General features: G+C 47.4%; 1 protein-coding gene across 1 annotated transcript in view; it reads right to left on the minus strand.

Annotated features, from left to right (window-relative positions):
- Positions 1-531: 531 nt before the first annotated feature.
- The window catches only part of alcama (activated leukocyte cell adhesion molecule a), a 42,102-nt gene continuing 27,230 nt past the window's right edge, over positions 532-15,403 (minus strand). The window contains exons 2-16 of the mRNA XM_049016349.1: positions 12,162-12,271; positions 11,787-12,006; positions 11,234-11,298; positions 9,355-9,442; positions 9,002-9,175; positions 8,312-8,436; positions 8,070-8,202; positions 7,345-7,457; positions 7,072-7,201; positions 5,976-6,097; positions 4,410-4,539; positions 3,670-3,699; positions 3,023-3,137; positions 2,612-2,729; positions 532-2,050 (exon numbers count right to left, since the gene is read on the minus strand). Coding sequence (XP_048872306.1) covers positions 2,642-2,729; positions 3,023-3,137; positions 3,670-3,699; positions 4,410-4,539; positions 5,976-6,097; positions 7,072-7,201; positions 7,345-7,457; positions 8,070-8,202; positions 8,312-8,436; positions 9,002-9,175; positions 9,355-9,442; positions 11,234-11,298; positions 11,787-12,006; positions 12,162-12,271 — 1,643 coding nt within the window. The 3' untranslated portion in view covers positions 532-2,050; positions 2,612-2,641. The remainder of the gene's footprint in view (positions 2,051-2,611; positions 2,730-3,022; positions 3,138-3,669; positions 3,700-4,409; positions 4,540-5,975; positions 6,098-7,071; positions 7,202-7,344; positions 7,458-8,069; positions 8,203-8,311; positions 8,437-9,001; positions 9,176-9,354; positions 9,443-11,233; positions 11,299-11,786; positions 12,007-12,161; positions 12,272-15,403) is intronic.

The raw sequence follows: 15,403 nt of genomic DNA on the forward strand, positions 1-15,403 counted from the left end.
AGTTCAGATGAGTAAACAAGCCCAGGAAATGTGAAAAATCGTGGGTTTCCAACCACATCTAATTAGCGTAAAAAATTTGACAGTCTTCGTCTCTTCCGGGAGAGAGATGCGTGAGGCTGTCCCACCACGCCGAGCCCGAGAGACCCTCATATGCCTTGTTTCTCACGGCAGTCTGACTGTAAACAGAGGACCCTCCAGGTTTTTGTTCACGTACCTAATGCTGAAATACCTGTGTCATCCATCCCGGATGGATCTCTTACATTATGCTAGAACTATTAACTATGAATGATTATTTTTACATTAGACTGGGGTCAGGGCGACACGTGTTACTCATTGAAGAGGTAGTTTTTACAGCCCAGTTGCCAAAGCCTTTTCGATTCCCTTTGTCGCTCCTGCACAGCACAGTCATGCAATTCAGAGTAACAGACAGGAGCCGGATGTCACATGATCGCCCCTCGTCTGGGGAGGGGGGGGGGGGGGGGGCGAACACCCATATTTCCCACGGACCCATGGTCACAGTCGCCGCTGGAGGACCGTTAACAACTTTCGATTTATTTAGTCTCGTATGATGTAAAGTTTTAACAAAACATAGCATGCTTCTATCCAGAGTACAGTAAAGACACAGGTGCAAAACCAACAACAAAAAGAAATCGGATAATGCAAATGAGACGTTTGTTCAGCTGTCTTTTTTTCCCCCAAAATGTACAATTTAACAAAAAGTACAAAAAAACACAAAATATTTACAATAGTTGTATGGCCTTCTCGTTTGACTCTCTTTGGTGTCACTACTGACCTGATGGTTTAAAATGAACAAAGACGGTGATTGAACGAACCTTGCGCAATAACCTTCATCATGGAAACTACCATGTATCCCTTTAAAGAATCCTAACGGCGGGGGATGGCGGCCAGTAACCGTCTACTTTATACAGTCTCAGCACCATCTATTCTTCTACGTGATCCAACATGAAATCGAAATGGATAATAAAAAATTCCAAATTTATTATACCTACCTAAATGTATGCAAAAACACTCCTAAACTCGTCCCACACATCATAAATAGAGGCAAAGCGGGATGTTCTGCCATATTTACATCGACCTTCCACCTACAGAGAACGCCCCCCGGTGACACCGATGCCACACCCAATAAGACACCAGCACGGCGGGGGATGAGAGGGGGTGCAGTAGATCCTGTGCGCCCGGGGGTGTCCGTACGCAGCATAAGATGACGCAGTCTGTAGTACGTGGGCAGGGCGTCACAGAAACATTAGTGTTATAAATTCAGCAGTATGACTTGTGTACAAACAAAGCAGGCCCACGTTCAGTATCAATTTAACACAAAGACCACCCCCCCCCCAAACAGATACATATTCCCCATATACAATAGCCCGTCATCCCCCGAAAATAACGTACAACACAATTAAGGCTAACCATGGTCGTTGACAAAAATAAAATAAAAAAATCAAGAGCATCAAGCATTTTGGCCGGCACTTTCACATCAAAATAAGGTCTGAGAATCCTCCAGATAGGTATATCAGAGCGGTTTGGGGCCGGGGGGGTGTATGATTATTAGGGGCCAAATTTGAAATGCAACATCAACAGTACAGTGGAGTCTCCAGCCTTTTAACCCGGTTGGCCACAGAACGTCGTCCATGGATTATTCCAGATCATATCTTCCTGCCAGGATAGCGTCGCCCAACGGGCACGTTTATGAAAGATAGACATTTAAAAATATACATCAATGACAGTGTCAGGAATAGTGGAAACTCACTGAGCCAATACTGCGCAGACAGAGAACACAAACAAAAAGGCAGGAACCAGGAACCAAAAAACATGGAGGAAAAAAAAAATCCCATTTTTATGCAAAAAAATAGCTAAAAAAATACTTCCATTGACTTTTTTTGAGATGGTGGGTGAGAAGTTTAAGGAGATTCCGTTGGAGTCTGAGACGGTTCTGCATAACGTGCTGTGCGAGGAAATGCTGCATGTCCAACGGCTCCGGTGATCTGGATTTGGTGTCAAAGTCCGATATGAAAAGGCATCTTCTGCTTCCCTGGGTATGACAAGAGGCACACAGTTATATTGATTTAAATGATGAAAGTGGCTTGAATGAAATGTTGACGGAACGATGGAAGCCCTGCGAGTGATAAAAGGAATAACATCTTTGTCGCCACAAATGAAACCGAAAATGACGGAGCAGGATCGTCACCATGCATGGTGATATCTACTCATAAATTAGATGGTTTTTATCTAAGAAGACAGCAAATACTGTCGTAACACAGAATAAATCTTCAATTTATCCTTCTAGTCAGACCCTCTGCATTACTTACAGAAACACACTGCATTACATCTTCTACTTCTACTATCTTCTACTGCACAGGCTGTTAGACAGAATCCCCATTGGGGGTTTGGGGGGGGGGGGGCATTTGCACAGCCGAAGTATGTAGTCAGCTGTGTAACATGGACGTGGTAAAATATCAGCTAGATAAAAACTAGAGCTAATAGAGTTAATAGAGCCAATACCCAAAAGACATCCAGTGGTGGGTCTGGACCTGCAGGCCGCAGCCCAACCCAGGACCCCCCACCCGTCTCTCCAGACGCCTCTGATACCCACCGTGCCATCGCAGAGGGGTGGGGGCGCCATCTACACTGCCAGCTTCTGATTTTCGTCCAGTTTTCTGCTCTCCTCCGAGGTACCGGATTCCTTCTCTCCTGTCTTCCAACTGCCTCGTCTAGAACGACACGTTTGGCTTCCTCATCAAAGAATACAGGTCAGGATTCATACATTTAACACTAAGCGGGGGGGGGGGGGGGGGGAGCATAAGAGGGGCCTTAATTTGTACAAATGGGCCACCCTTATTAGCCAATGATATGTTTTGAATCAGTGAGTGACAGGGCCAGAGGCACTACAAGAGCCAATCAGCTTTTAGCTGGGGTCAGCGTCCCTATGGTCTCACCCCTTTATATACCCCTGGTTAATGGCTTTTTGCAAAGAACTATATGCTGGCATCACCAGGTCACCTACTTAGACTTCTTTATGTATATCCAGTAGAGCAGGCCCACAACGCCAGCGGCTAACAGGAGGCCAACCACAACCCCGACGATCAGCTTGGCCTGGTCCTCCGCATCGTCCGCGCTGCCTGAAAGAGTGAAAGTGAAACGTCGTCACGCCGTCCAAAAGCAACCCTCCCTCACCTCATTCCCCCCGGGAAACGCCACCACGACCTTTAGGGGAAGGAGACCATGACGGTGGAAGGGAAAAGGAAAACACAGGACACATGGGGAAATGGTGCGGCTAAGTGACAGGCCTGGCGAGTGCGTACAGACCCGCTGAAGGTCCATTAGCACGCAGAATGGCTGCCGATGGGGTGGATAAGAGCTTCTCGGATTGGTCGGGCTGCTCTAGATTGCCGAATCGACTGGATGCTAACACCCACACCCGATCAGAGACGGCGCTACTGAGCGACGCCCTAATTGTGACGCTAAAATTAACCAGCCAATAATCATGGTCCCAGTGATCAACTATAAGCTTGACAAGATTACAGATCGCTTTATAGCTGCCGGGGATAAACCCTTTTATGTTTTGTCACTCAGGGTTGCATGTTCACGCTTGGTCTCGTTAAACTGAGAAAAGAAAAGTAACTGTTAAACAAAACAAAATAAAAACCTTACCTTCTCGCTTCTCGCTCTCCTCCCCAATTACTGAAATCAGATATAAAATGAAATTAAATTCCAGATATATGGCAAGGAAGTATCACTCATTCAACCATCCATCCATCCATCTATCCATCCATCCATCCACTCAGGGTATCATAAGGAAAAGAAAACGATCTGTAATCATTTGTTTTTCAGAGATGGGGTTTTCCATGTGAGGTAAACCCCTACTGCTGCACTACCACAAACACAAAATAACAGAGTCATGTGACCCCTGGAGTTAAATCTGACGAAAGAGGTTGGGCTTGGGGGGGGGGGGGGTTGTCCAGCAGCCCAGCACAGCAAAAAAAAAACAAAAAAGGGACAAATGTCGATGGGGAAGATGTTTCAACAAACAGTGGGTGGGAACATCGACCTGAGGCCTTACCGGCATCACCTTGGAAGTCCCGTCCGAGTCTCATGGGTACTTCCCATCACATTTACGGCAAACCCCCCCCCCAGAACATGTCCCAGATAAAGTGAGCGAACCAGCCCCCAACAGTACTACAGAACACAAGCGAAAAACCCAGCTGATCGAGGTTAGTCTCAGACAATTAGGGCTGAGTCCAGAGAAGGATTACTGTGAGGTCTTGTCGCTTTTCTGGACTCTCGAGTGGATCGAGTCGCGGTGAAGACCCCCGCCTCTCATCCAGGCCAGTGGGCAGTTAGTTGGAGAAGGTGGAGCTTAGCGTGACCTACGGTGTGGGGAGGCTACTTACGGGATGACACATTAATGGTCTGCATGTGCTCTCCTAGTTTGTTGGACACCATGCATGTGACTGTGAGGTTCTCAGCAGGCACCACTGTGAGCTTGTGTATAAGCTTCCCATTGACGTAGCTGCTCTCCTCCTGCAAAGAAAAGACAATTGCAGAAACACTTCAGAGGCCTCATTATGCTGGCCGCTCGCATTTGCATAAAATGATTTTTGAAGAGAAAAAAAAAAAATCAGCCATGCGAGATCACCGTCATGCAGCGATATTAAAAACGCAATAATGAAAAATAATGGCACCTGTTATATTAAGAGCACAGGTCAGGTCTCTATAGTTCAACTACACGAAGGGGTTCAGCACGATATATCAGCCATCATTTAAAACCGCTGACTACTGTGGCTCTCTGACAATACTGGAAGTTAATAAAGAACGGGTCGCTGTCGGTTTGATAGTTCTTCTGCATCCAATAAACTTCACTTTGAATTCCTGCACTGGCAACTTATCGCCACTAGGGGCTGCTGTAGCTCTTTGGTCGCCTGTAGTGCTTTCTATGGTGGCCTTGACATCCGCTGGGCCACGCCCGGCTCGGGCGGCAAGCAAGGTGATATAACAGGGTGGTGAAAGCGATCGGTGCCGACTAGCTGCAGCCTCCGCGGCTCAGAAGCCACTGGGTGGAGGTAATGAATCCAGTAAAAACATTTATGTAACCTGTGACAATCTCTTTCCCTATATACGGGGGTGGTGGTGGGGGGGGGGGGGGGTGGTTTGGGTGCTTGCTGAAGCTTTTGCCTTTTTTCCCCTTGAGCGGGAGAGAAAATATGCGCTGGGTGTCCATTAACACGACTCTCCGCGCCTGACTTTATCAGGAGACGAGGCCCACGCTGTTAGCAGGAGCAGCAAGCGGTCCTATAGACGGGTGATGGATGAACCAATGAAGCCGCTCGCTACGTCTCCTGAAGACTAATAGCAGAACCCATTTCAGCTGGGGGGGAGCAGTGCATTGACCCCCTCCCCCCCCACCTCCTTTCCCGTACCTGGCTTGAAAATACGAATGTGCTCGTCTTTACCACATGGACGCGACAAGGCTGCACAAACAACCTACATCCAGCCCAGCAGGGGGCGCAGTGTGAAAGTGGAGCAGGCCTGGCACAAGCTCACAACGTCATCAAGCAGACTGTCGAACCTGTGTGTTTGTGTGTGTTTCTGTAAGTCAGGCAGGTTGACAGCCGAGTGCTTTAAATGCTGGTCTACCATCCTCTCCTCTCATAATAATCCAGTCTAGACACACCAACACATCTCTAGTGGGTCTCCAAGAGTAATTCAGACTGAGTGTTAAAAGTAATCTCTGCGAATAATGATGAAACAGTCAGAGGAGATTGAATCTGTGTTACAAGTAGCACAGGACCCTTGGATCAAGCGGCCCTGTGAACAGCCTGAAGTTCTTCACTCCTTTTTTTCTCCTCTCGTTTGAAATGTCGTATTATATATATGGAAATAATGCACAGACACCATCAGGTAGCCAAGACGAGGTGGACAGGGGTGGTAGCGGAGGCGAGGCGGCAGGGCGGACGTACGTGGGTGCCGTTGATGCTCCAATGGACACTGGGCCTGGGTGCACCCTCGGCCTCGCAGATCAGCACCTTGTGCCGGCCATCTCCTCCACGCATCTTAAGCAGCCGACTAATCACCGGTTTGCCTGGAAGAGCCAACACCTGTCAGCACCACGCGTGCCAACATGCCAGCGTGTATGTCTGTGTATAGCAGTTACAACATTTTCGGATCGACAGCGCGAACGATTGAATACACTCCTTGACACCGGTGAAACCTTTCACAAGAAGATGCTAACAGGGACTGAGTTGGTTATAGCTAATGCTGGTTACAATCACAATTGGCAGTTTGGGGAAATTTTGGCTTCCTGATAAATTACGGAACACTGGAGATAAAGTACTCAAGAACAAGACTGTCTGCTCTGTTATGCTGAACTCGGATACGTTGCTGGATCCATATCCAACATGCTAACTCATTTGAGATGACATCATCCGAGCGTGAAATTCACACTGGGCTAAAAAAATAACTAGCCTCCGGCTATAAGGATGTTTATCACTGTAGATATGCGACTATGCTGGGTATTAGATTGTTATGATGCAGTTGTTTTCATAATTTTTATTTATTTTATATATTTATATTTACCGAGTGCAAATGAGTATCTCCTAGATTTTGTTATTCAGACATGTCGACAGACACATTGGCTTTGGTTTACAGCTTTCCCTAATTATGCTTCTGTATGTAGTTTTAATAATAATTTCAAAACAAATCCTGTTTTCCCTGCTGTACTGAAATTGCAGCGAACCATGAACCTAAAACTGAGGTTTTTATTGAATTTTGTTTGCTATTACACCCCCCCCCCCCCCCACACACACACACACACATATATATATACACACGCGCGCGTGTGTGTGTATGTGTGTGTGTGCCACTTTATAGATGTACATTTTTCTTATTAATTATTTAACACACAAATATTATATATAGCTGTGTCTAGCACTTTTGAAATATGTCACACTTCTGGATGAGATGTCAAACTGCATTTCATTGTCTGAATACTTTTACTTTGTGCAGTGACACAGAGTGTAATGTAACATAATCTAATCTGAACACATGGGGACATACCTTCTACCACAAGTTGGAAAGACCTGGTCTGCTTTATTCCCATTGCCATAGAGACCTCACACACGTAGAAGCCGGAATCACTGTACTTCAGGGGCAGGAACACAGGTTGCTTGTCCAGCTTGCCATTGTCCTGAAATAACACGGCAGCTTGTTCAGGAACGCCAGGCACCACATCGGCGACACTCCTCCGTCTTGAAGATGTTGAGACTGCTGGAGATCTTCAAGGATCATTTTCTGTCAAGTTGGATCCTCCCAGCTCATGGCGATCCCTACCTTGGTCCACGACACCTTTACTTCGTCAGATGCATTCTTCTGCATCACCACTTCCAGAGACTCGCCGATATTCTTAATTATTGTCCCAGATGGGCTCAAACTGACATCCAGGTCTTGGGAGGAAGGAAACAATCTCTTAGACATCTTGAAAAGGTTCTATCAGCTTACCGCAAGCCACAAGCACACATTCATTTGTTGAGTTTATTGAATTCATTAAATCCTCTTTCTGAGAAGAGCAGTTGCCCACACAGTTAAGGGTGCTGAATGACTCTCAAGATGAAGTTTTGGTTTACATACTATATGTTTTCCCAAAATATCTTGGAGGACAGTGACAAAATACTTATTAATCTCCAAGTGGAACGCAATAAAATGGCAAGAATGTGTTTTTGTCAAGGTTGTTGACCCCCCCTCAAAGAACAATATCCACAATCTCCACAGACAGTAACCAAAAGCGAACAAAAATTCTGCTTATCTGCATTTCATAGACTGCTCCAACAAAATGGTTCACAATTATAATTACTTCATTCACTGCCCAGAATAATAATAAACTTGTCTCCTTTCTCCTTGAAGATGTATTTTATTACCGTTAATTACCCTGGTGACTTCATTTAAATTACAAAAGAAATTGTTTGTTAATAAATTACAGTCAAATTACTCCGTCGATTAATGTAAGTAGTTGCGTGGTAGAATTCTCTGGCGGCATGTGATTGAAGATGGATACTTACAGTTCACCAGGATGTTCTTAGTATCCGCCATTTTGTCATCGTTGACCAAGGAGCACTTGTATTCCCCGGTGTTGCTGCGCGTCACGTCAGTTAGGGTGTACATGTTGGCATTCTCCACCGTCACCTTCTTCTCCTTTGGTGGGGATGAAAGGAAATAAGTCAAGGAGGTCCGGTACCGGGTCAGGAACGCGAACATCCGACAAATGTCCAGCTGTCTGTGTGTTGAGGTCGGGAGAGCTTGCCTTGAGATAGAAGCTGAAACTGGTCGGCGGAGGATTCCCGTCCGCATTACACTTCAAGGTGATGTTGTCTCCCTCCTTGAAGGCCCTTTTGTGAACCACCTGCAGCTCTACCTTCTCCGTGGGGTCTGTGGGAAGAGCGTGAGGTCAGGTTGAACATCTACAGATCCCCGAGCTTCTACAGATATTTCCTCCCTGCTCCGGGAGACCACCTAGGGCCCCCGCCCTCAATTCCAAAGCCATTTGCCATGGCGAGAGAGGCTCCATTGCCAGACGGCAGTGAAGTGAGTCATATTACTTCTGTGCCCTGAGGAGCAATACAAATCTCCTTTCAGCTCTCAATAAGTGCCGCTGCAGACAGGCTATGTGCACCGACTTTCTGGATAAAACCTACTTCAAGGACCACCTTGAGCGGTACGGTGATACCAAGCTGCTGCTGAAGGATCTACATGAGAAAATTATCACCATCTTCCGCTTTTCAATGTCAACAAGCACTACCCAACTCCAGGTCAACAGAGGAATACAAACCCTCTCTTGTGTACAGCATGTAGAGTTATGAGTATCAGTACACTCCTTATTGCTTGGAATCAAAGTACCGATTTCAGAACCAACAACTCAAGAGGTCCACAGCACGTATCAGTCTGCCTGTGTTCTGGTATCCAGCCCATAGGGGGTGCTGTTTTCCCCACTCACAGTTGACGGTGAAATTCTCTGGTGCAGTGACTTGGTTGGGCCCCAGGAAATGATGGACGCTGCAGCTGAACTGGGAGCTTGAATCCTCCTTCACAGCCATGTACTCCAACGTGGAGCTGGTGGTGGAGAGTCCGGTGGTTGGATCTGCAATCGTTTTCGTTGTGATGATGGTCACTGCAAGTGAATGGGGATTAGGGGACACGGGTCACGTTTCAGGGTTAAGAGGATCCAGAAGTGATCAAGTACGGAGACCAATTGTGAAATTTAACGGTTGGCGTGCATCATCAAATATACATTAATGCAAACCTACTGCTCTGATCACAGCAAATAAAGCGGGCAGCCCCAGTACTTACATTTCCCATCAGTAGTCAGAGGTAGGCCGTTCTTCAGCCATGTGACATTGGCCGCGGGGTTGGCGTCCTGGGTGAGACACTCCCCGAGCTGAATGGGAAGGAAACGTGTTATTGGACGGGGGCTCAACATCAGTGACACCATGTAACTATGTTTGCATCACATTTACATGCAGAGCAGATGCTTCTGTCCAAAGCAAAATACAGGTGAGGAAAGCTTGAAGTCAGAGGGCAGGGGCAGCCAGCGCCCTGAGCCCCAGGGCAGATGAGGATAAGGTCCTCACCCAAGGAATCAAAAGTGATATAATTCCTCTGCCAGTCACAGGATTTGAACCCATAACATTCTGGATATGAGCACAAAACCCTCACCATTACTAACCCTATACATTTGTATGAGCTGTATACTCTACCACAAGTTACATTTTCCCTGACAAAAACATGGAATTTTGTTCTTTTTTAAAGAAACAAAACACACACACACCAACACCAAGCATATAAGGTGTTGTCAGCTTGAAAAATATATTACAGGACAAGTCGGAGAGGCATTAGCGAAAACGTGACTAGATTAGCTACACTGTGAGAACGAGTCTGCGATCGGCTTTGTCATGGGAGAGTAATACTGCATGAGAGATTGCGTGTTTAAAGCATCAGGAAAGGGGAGGAGTGGCTGAGGGGGGGGGGTGTACTGTTTTGGGAGCAGGGAGTTAGACCACTGAGCTAATTTGTAAAAACATGAGGCCAAGCTGCAAACCTGCAGCCCTGACTGCCTTAGGTAATGAGCCCTGACCTCCCCCACCCCCCCAGTCTCAGTTGGTAATGCCAGCTCCAAGACCTGACCTTCTGTTAAACGCAGATGCCCTGCAACCCCCCCCCCCCCCCCACTCAGTGTCACATTCCCAAGTTCTGCCCCACGATCACCTTCCTCATCATCCATTTCATCAATTCTGTATTAAATTACCGTGCCCAACGTGGTCGAGCTTGCTGAACCCATAACCCAGAGTTTGATGGATCAAAACCATCCTCTGTTTAAGAGGTGCGGTTTGTTCTTTGGGGGTGATTCGTGGCTCAGTGGGTCACGGTGCTGCAGACACGTCACGAGACTGAAGCCCAGAATGAATCTGAAGCTCTGAATAATTCGTTTAGCTCAGATGTTTTGACAGACGAGGTCTGACAATTCCACACATCACGACAGTCCAGGTTTGCGGTTCTCAAAACTTTCATGTCAGTAACTCCCCAGAGATATGGTGCCTGTGATCGGAAGGTCGCTGGTTCAAATCCCAGGGTTGGCAGAGTGATTTCACTCGATTGCTGCAGGAATTGACTGACCCCTCTTTCTCAAAAAATATATGTCACTTTGGATAAAAGCAGTTTCTAAAAAAATAAAATGTAAATGTAATATAAAATGCATCAACCTGCCAATGTAACACCCCTCATCCCCATACCATATGAAAGGCTCGTAGCTACATCTCTCACACACTTAACATTCCCCCCCCATTGAAATGTCACCCCTCTGATCTTTTCCCTTTCATTAAATCACCATCAAGTCCGGCACCCCTGGCGCGACTCAAACCCCCGCATTCTGATACGGTTTACACAACGGCGCAAGACATTTCGGTATCTTCTTTTAAGCCGGAGTGCATCCGGCATTGTTCCGACCGCGTCTTACAGACGGTCTGCCGTCGTGCGTCTCTCCAGCCCACATAAAAGCGTCTCCAGGTGTTCAATAATGCATGAACTCACATAAAGGAGGCAATAAAATAAAAAAAAATCCAAACAATTCAACAACATGAACAAGAAGAAAAAATAAAAAAATAATAAAACATCAGCGCAAACACCAGGAAATTTAATATAAACGATGTATAAAGAAGCATGGAGAACTTACCTTGATCAGTTTACCCTTTTCTAGCACTTTGACTTTGTCTTTGATTTGAGGTGGTGAGGGTGTCTCTGCAGGAACACACACACACACACACACGTGAGGATTCGTTAAATAACGGGTAAACACGGCGTACTCGTGTATTGACGTACAACCACAATAAACGCTTGTGCCTGAGATGGTGGTGAACTGCTTTCCGTGAGCCCCTCAGATCCCCTTTCACCACGTCACCGGCTGATGTTTACACACTGAGCACCAGCATATCTACCATTCTGGCTTTAATCCGCCCACTAGGTCCTTTCATCTTTAATTCAAAGCTCTCTCTTGTGCCCTCGAGGCTTGCCGGCCAGGTGGCTACAGACCCCCCAGCGGCTGTGTTTACCTGATCACTGCCTGAGGTCTGGGGGCCCCCTGCTGGCCACAAACAGTCGCTACACTACAGGGCTCCAAAGTGACTAGAAACAACAAATCTGGCCCGGAGATCAACGGCCTCTAGGGATGGACTCTGGAGGCAACTTGTGCGATATTAATTCCACGAGGTGAGCAGTACCATACTTACTGTAGACCAGCACTTGGGTGCTGAACATCTCCATGTCCGACTCGCCGACATTGATGCAGGTGAAGGTCTTCTGGTCAGCGAGTGTGGCTCGACTGATGAGGAGGCTGAAATTGCTGGCCATGTTCACCCTGTCCTTGTAGATGCCCGTGGCCTGGATGGTCACCTCGTCTTTCTGCGACTGCTTCACCAGGAGGTCTCCAGCACTGCTATCTTCCTTTTCCTGCAACACCACGAGAGAAAAAAATTATGAGACGTCCATCAGTCACATTTGATCACGTGAATCTGATTTTACCCGGTAGTCAATTTTAGGAATTTTTTTGCAATGAAAAGGTAGTTAAAAAATTATTTTTAGTAACATAGAGAGAATTAACTTACATATGTCCATTTCGTGAACATGAGGTTGGCTGACTTGGTGCCTCTCGTAGGGTTGCATGGCACGACGATCGTCTCACCATACAGGGCCGTGACGGTCTGTAAACTGCCGACTAAGGAACAAAACAGACAAAAGAAGCATTTCGATAACAGCTGGGGCACACAAAATGGAGTTCAAAGATTCCCACTTACTCTGAATTTTATCAGCTGTGGTAAAACACTTTTTACACATTAAATAGTTAAATTACCCAGCACAAGGCACATGCCGACTAAATTCTGTATGGTCTGTTCTGCATCTCAATACTCGGGTGGTCTTCAAAGTCTCTCTCTCTCTCTCTCTCTCTCTCTCTCTCTCTCTCTCTCTCTCTCTCTCTCATACACACACCGAAACAGACAGCACAAAGGCCACCATGTCCATTCAAAGAAGACTGTCAGATATTGGGGGCCAAACACGTTCCCTCTCTCTGATCAAACAGCAGCTACGTGACAAACAGACTTCCTATCCCCTTCAAAATGAAATATTAAAGACAGATGTTTTTTAATATGAATGTCGCTCTAAAAGTGCTGCCGGCTCCCACTGCGGCATGACGATGATGGAAAGGTAACGTTTGCGGACTTCGGCGGCGAGCCACCCGCCATGAGGAATCGCCGCTTCCCCCCGTGGAAAATCGTATTTATGGAGCGTTATTTCTGTGCTTCCCCCCAGCCCTGGATTCAACCGTCCCATAAGTCTCGCCATCTAAAACAGGTGGGGGGGGGTCAGTCGGGGGTCTGACCGCCAAACTGATCAGAGGACAGTGACTGACGCTCCGGCATCACAGCTATCAGTCAGAAATCACAGGGGAGCTTTTCATCAATCTGGAGAAACAGCCGTAAATGCCATTTTTTTATGGAACGAATCCATGTTTGGCTGGGACAGTCTCGGTGACTGCAGCTATCCCCTCCCCAACCCACCAGAATAAACATATTTCCTTGGGCAATGGCCGGAGCCCTCCAGAGTGGTTGCCATGGAGACAGAGCCGTGCGAGCCGGGGCGTCAGGGATCCGGCCGTTATATGACGGGTCGGTGGAGCGAGGTCAAAGGCTTCCTCCACGGTGCGCCCGTTTCCATTAGCCGCTCCGGTACGAGAATGAGGAGTTCGGTGTGGCGATGGCGGCAGTGGGGACTGAGCGCGCTCAGTGTGCATTGATGCTACAGATGAGTAATAATGGGGATACAGAAACAGCCGCCGTCCGCCCCGACTCTGCTAACGCGCTTTACGTTTTCCTCCTCGCTTTGTGAAACGGCCAGAGGAAACAGACGTGCACTCGCACACGCACTCCGAAGACTCCCCATGGTCCAGCTTGCCGCTCCTGGAACAGTCTCCGCGCCACATCAAGCCCATTAAAGAGGCTACCAAGTGGTGAGCGACAGATTGGCGCCCCCCCGCAGGTCAAAGGCTGTAACATGCCCTTTGATAAATATTCCCAATTAGCTACTGCTTTACCTGGACATGCAAAAATAAAATAAATTTAGCTAGATATAAATGGAAAAAAAAGTCTTGCCCAACAAAACAAGAAGTCCAAATCTACCTTGAATATTAATGTATTTAAATTAAACCTATGAATATTCATCTAAAGATTAAATCTACCTCCCAAAAAAAAAACAGAAGCATTAACATGCAGACTTAAAAAAGGACTATTACCACCTCAAATACTGGCCAGTGATTTTGGTGGATGTCAGAATAAGGCCGTGGGGGAAACTGAACTGGTATTATAGGACAACGGGACCGTTAAAGTGCAGGGCTGGTACATCTGCACTGCTGAGCCCCCGCTGACTTATCTACGCATTCAAAAGCGAAGCAGGACCGTGAAGTGATTCCAAAAGTCCCCTTACGCAATTTGCTGCCTTGGAACCACAAAAACCGTTGTGGTACCCAGGCACGGGCAGGCATCAGGTGCCCTATGGGTAACATTAAAATGTTCTGCAGTTATTCCGGAACGCTCTGCCGGCTAATAGCCATGCGTGAGCTAAATCACACCATCAAATAGAGAAATAAATCACCAGTGGAGTCATAAACATAAAACAGCGGACCTGGGGCACGTAGGCGAGATGGGCTTTCAGCCCGCGCCCACGTATCAGCCCCTCCCGATGGGGGCGATGAAGACAGGGAGAAAGCTGGGGACACAAGGCGGGGTAAACAAAGGAATCACTCTGCTAGCTGCCTGCTACCTGCCACCTGGGTGGGCAGGAAGACAACAGGTAATCAGCCACGAGGCAGCCCTGCAGTATCCGTTAAGGGTGGGGGGCGGAGGGCAGTAAGGCAGAAGGCGTCATGGGTCTTAACAAGCCCTATCCAGAAATATCCATCCGGGAGCCTGTGCTGTGCATTAAGGTCCACGGAAATACTGTCAAAACATTGCACCTTATATTCCAGCACGAAAGCACGAAACTAATACCACCCCCCAGGTCTTTCAATGCTAAGCCAGGGGGAAGGTGTACATGTTACTTTCCCAGCATCCCTTGCTGTCAGCAGCCACGGCTCATGCTAATCATTTTCAGACATACAAGAAGTATGTATAGAAACTTTAACACCACCCCCCACCCCAGGTGACACACAAACAAACAAACACACACACACACACCCCGTCAGTCCGTCTCCTCTGAGATCTGCGGCTCTGGTATTAGGTCTTTGCACCAAATGACCCATCAGCAGATGCATGCACAACGGTAACGTGTAACAGTCAGGTGTGACAGGGACGGAGCTGAGTGTAAACGTCATGAAAAGCCAGTGTGCCACAGGGGCTGCTTATCCTGCTATTTTAAACGCTCAAGATGGATTAGTGAAGGTGTGTCTGGCGAGGGGCGTGAAAATGACGGGTGCAGATCCGCTACGGGAATGAACGGTAAATAAGCGGGAAATGCTGCAGACTCGCAGCCTGCATCTATGCTTTCCTAAGCATCCCTTATAGGAGGTAAAAGATGGGTTAGCTGGCCAGGTTGTATTTGCCCAAAGAGAACAGTGGGGTTGGGGTTAGCCGAGCCCCATGCAGCCCTGGGGTGTGACTTTTGGGATCACGCCGGCCATCAGGGCCGCGATCCCGTGCACGGTTTCGGGTTTACCCATTGTTCTCACACTGAATGCTTCACCTACTGATTAACTTCCTTTAAAACCTCCCTGGGGAGATAACACACTTCGTCTGCGGCCATAAACCTAATGATTTATCAGTGTACTGGGCAGCATTAAAGAGGAACGAAATGCGGC

The sequence above is a fragment of the Brienomyrus brachyistius genome, chromosome 6 (genome assembly GCF_023856365.1).
Source record: "Brienomyrus brachyistius isolate T26 chromosome 6, BBRACH_0.4, whole genome shotgun sequence".
Taxonomy (NCBI): Eukaryota; Metazoa; Chordata; class Actinopteri; order Osteoglossiformes; family Mormyridae; genus Brienomyrus; species Brienomyrus brachyistius.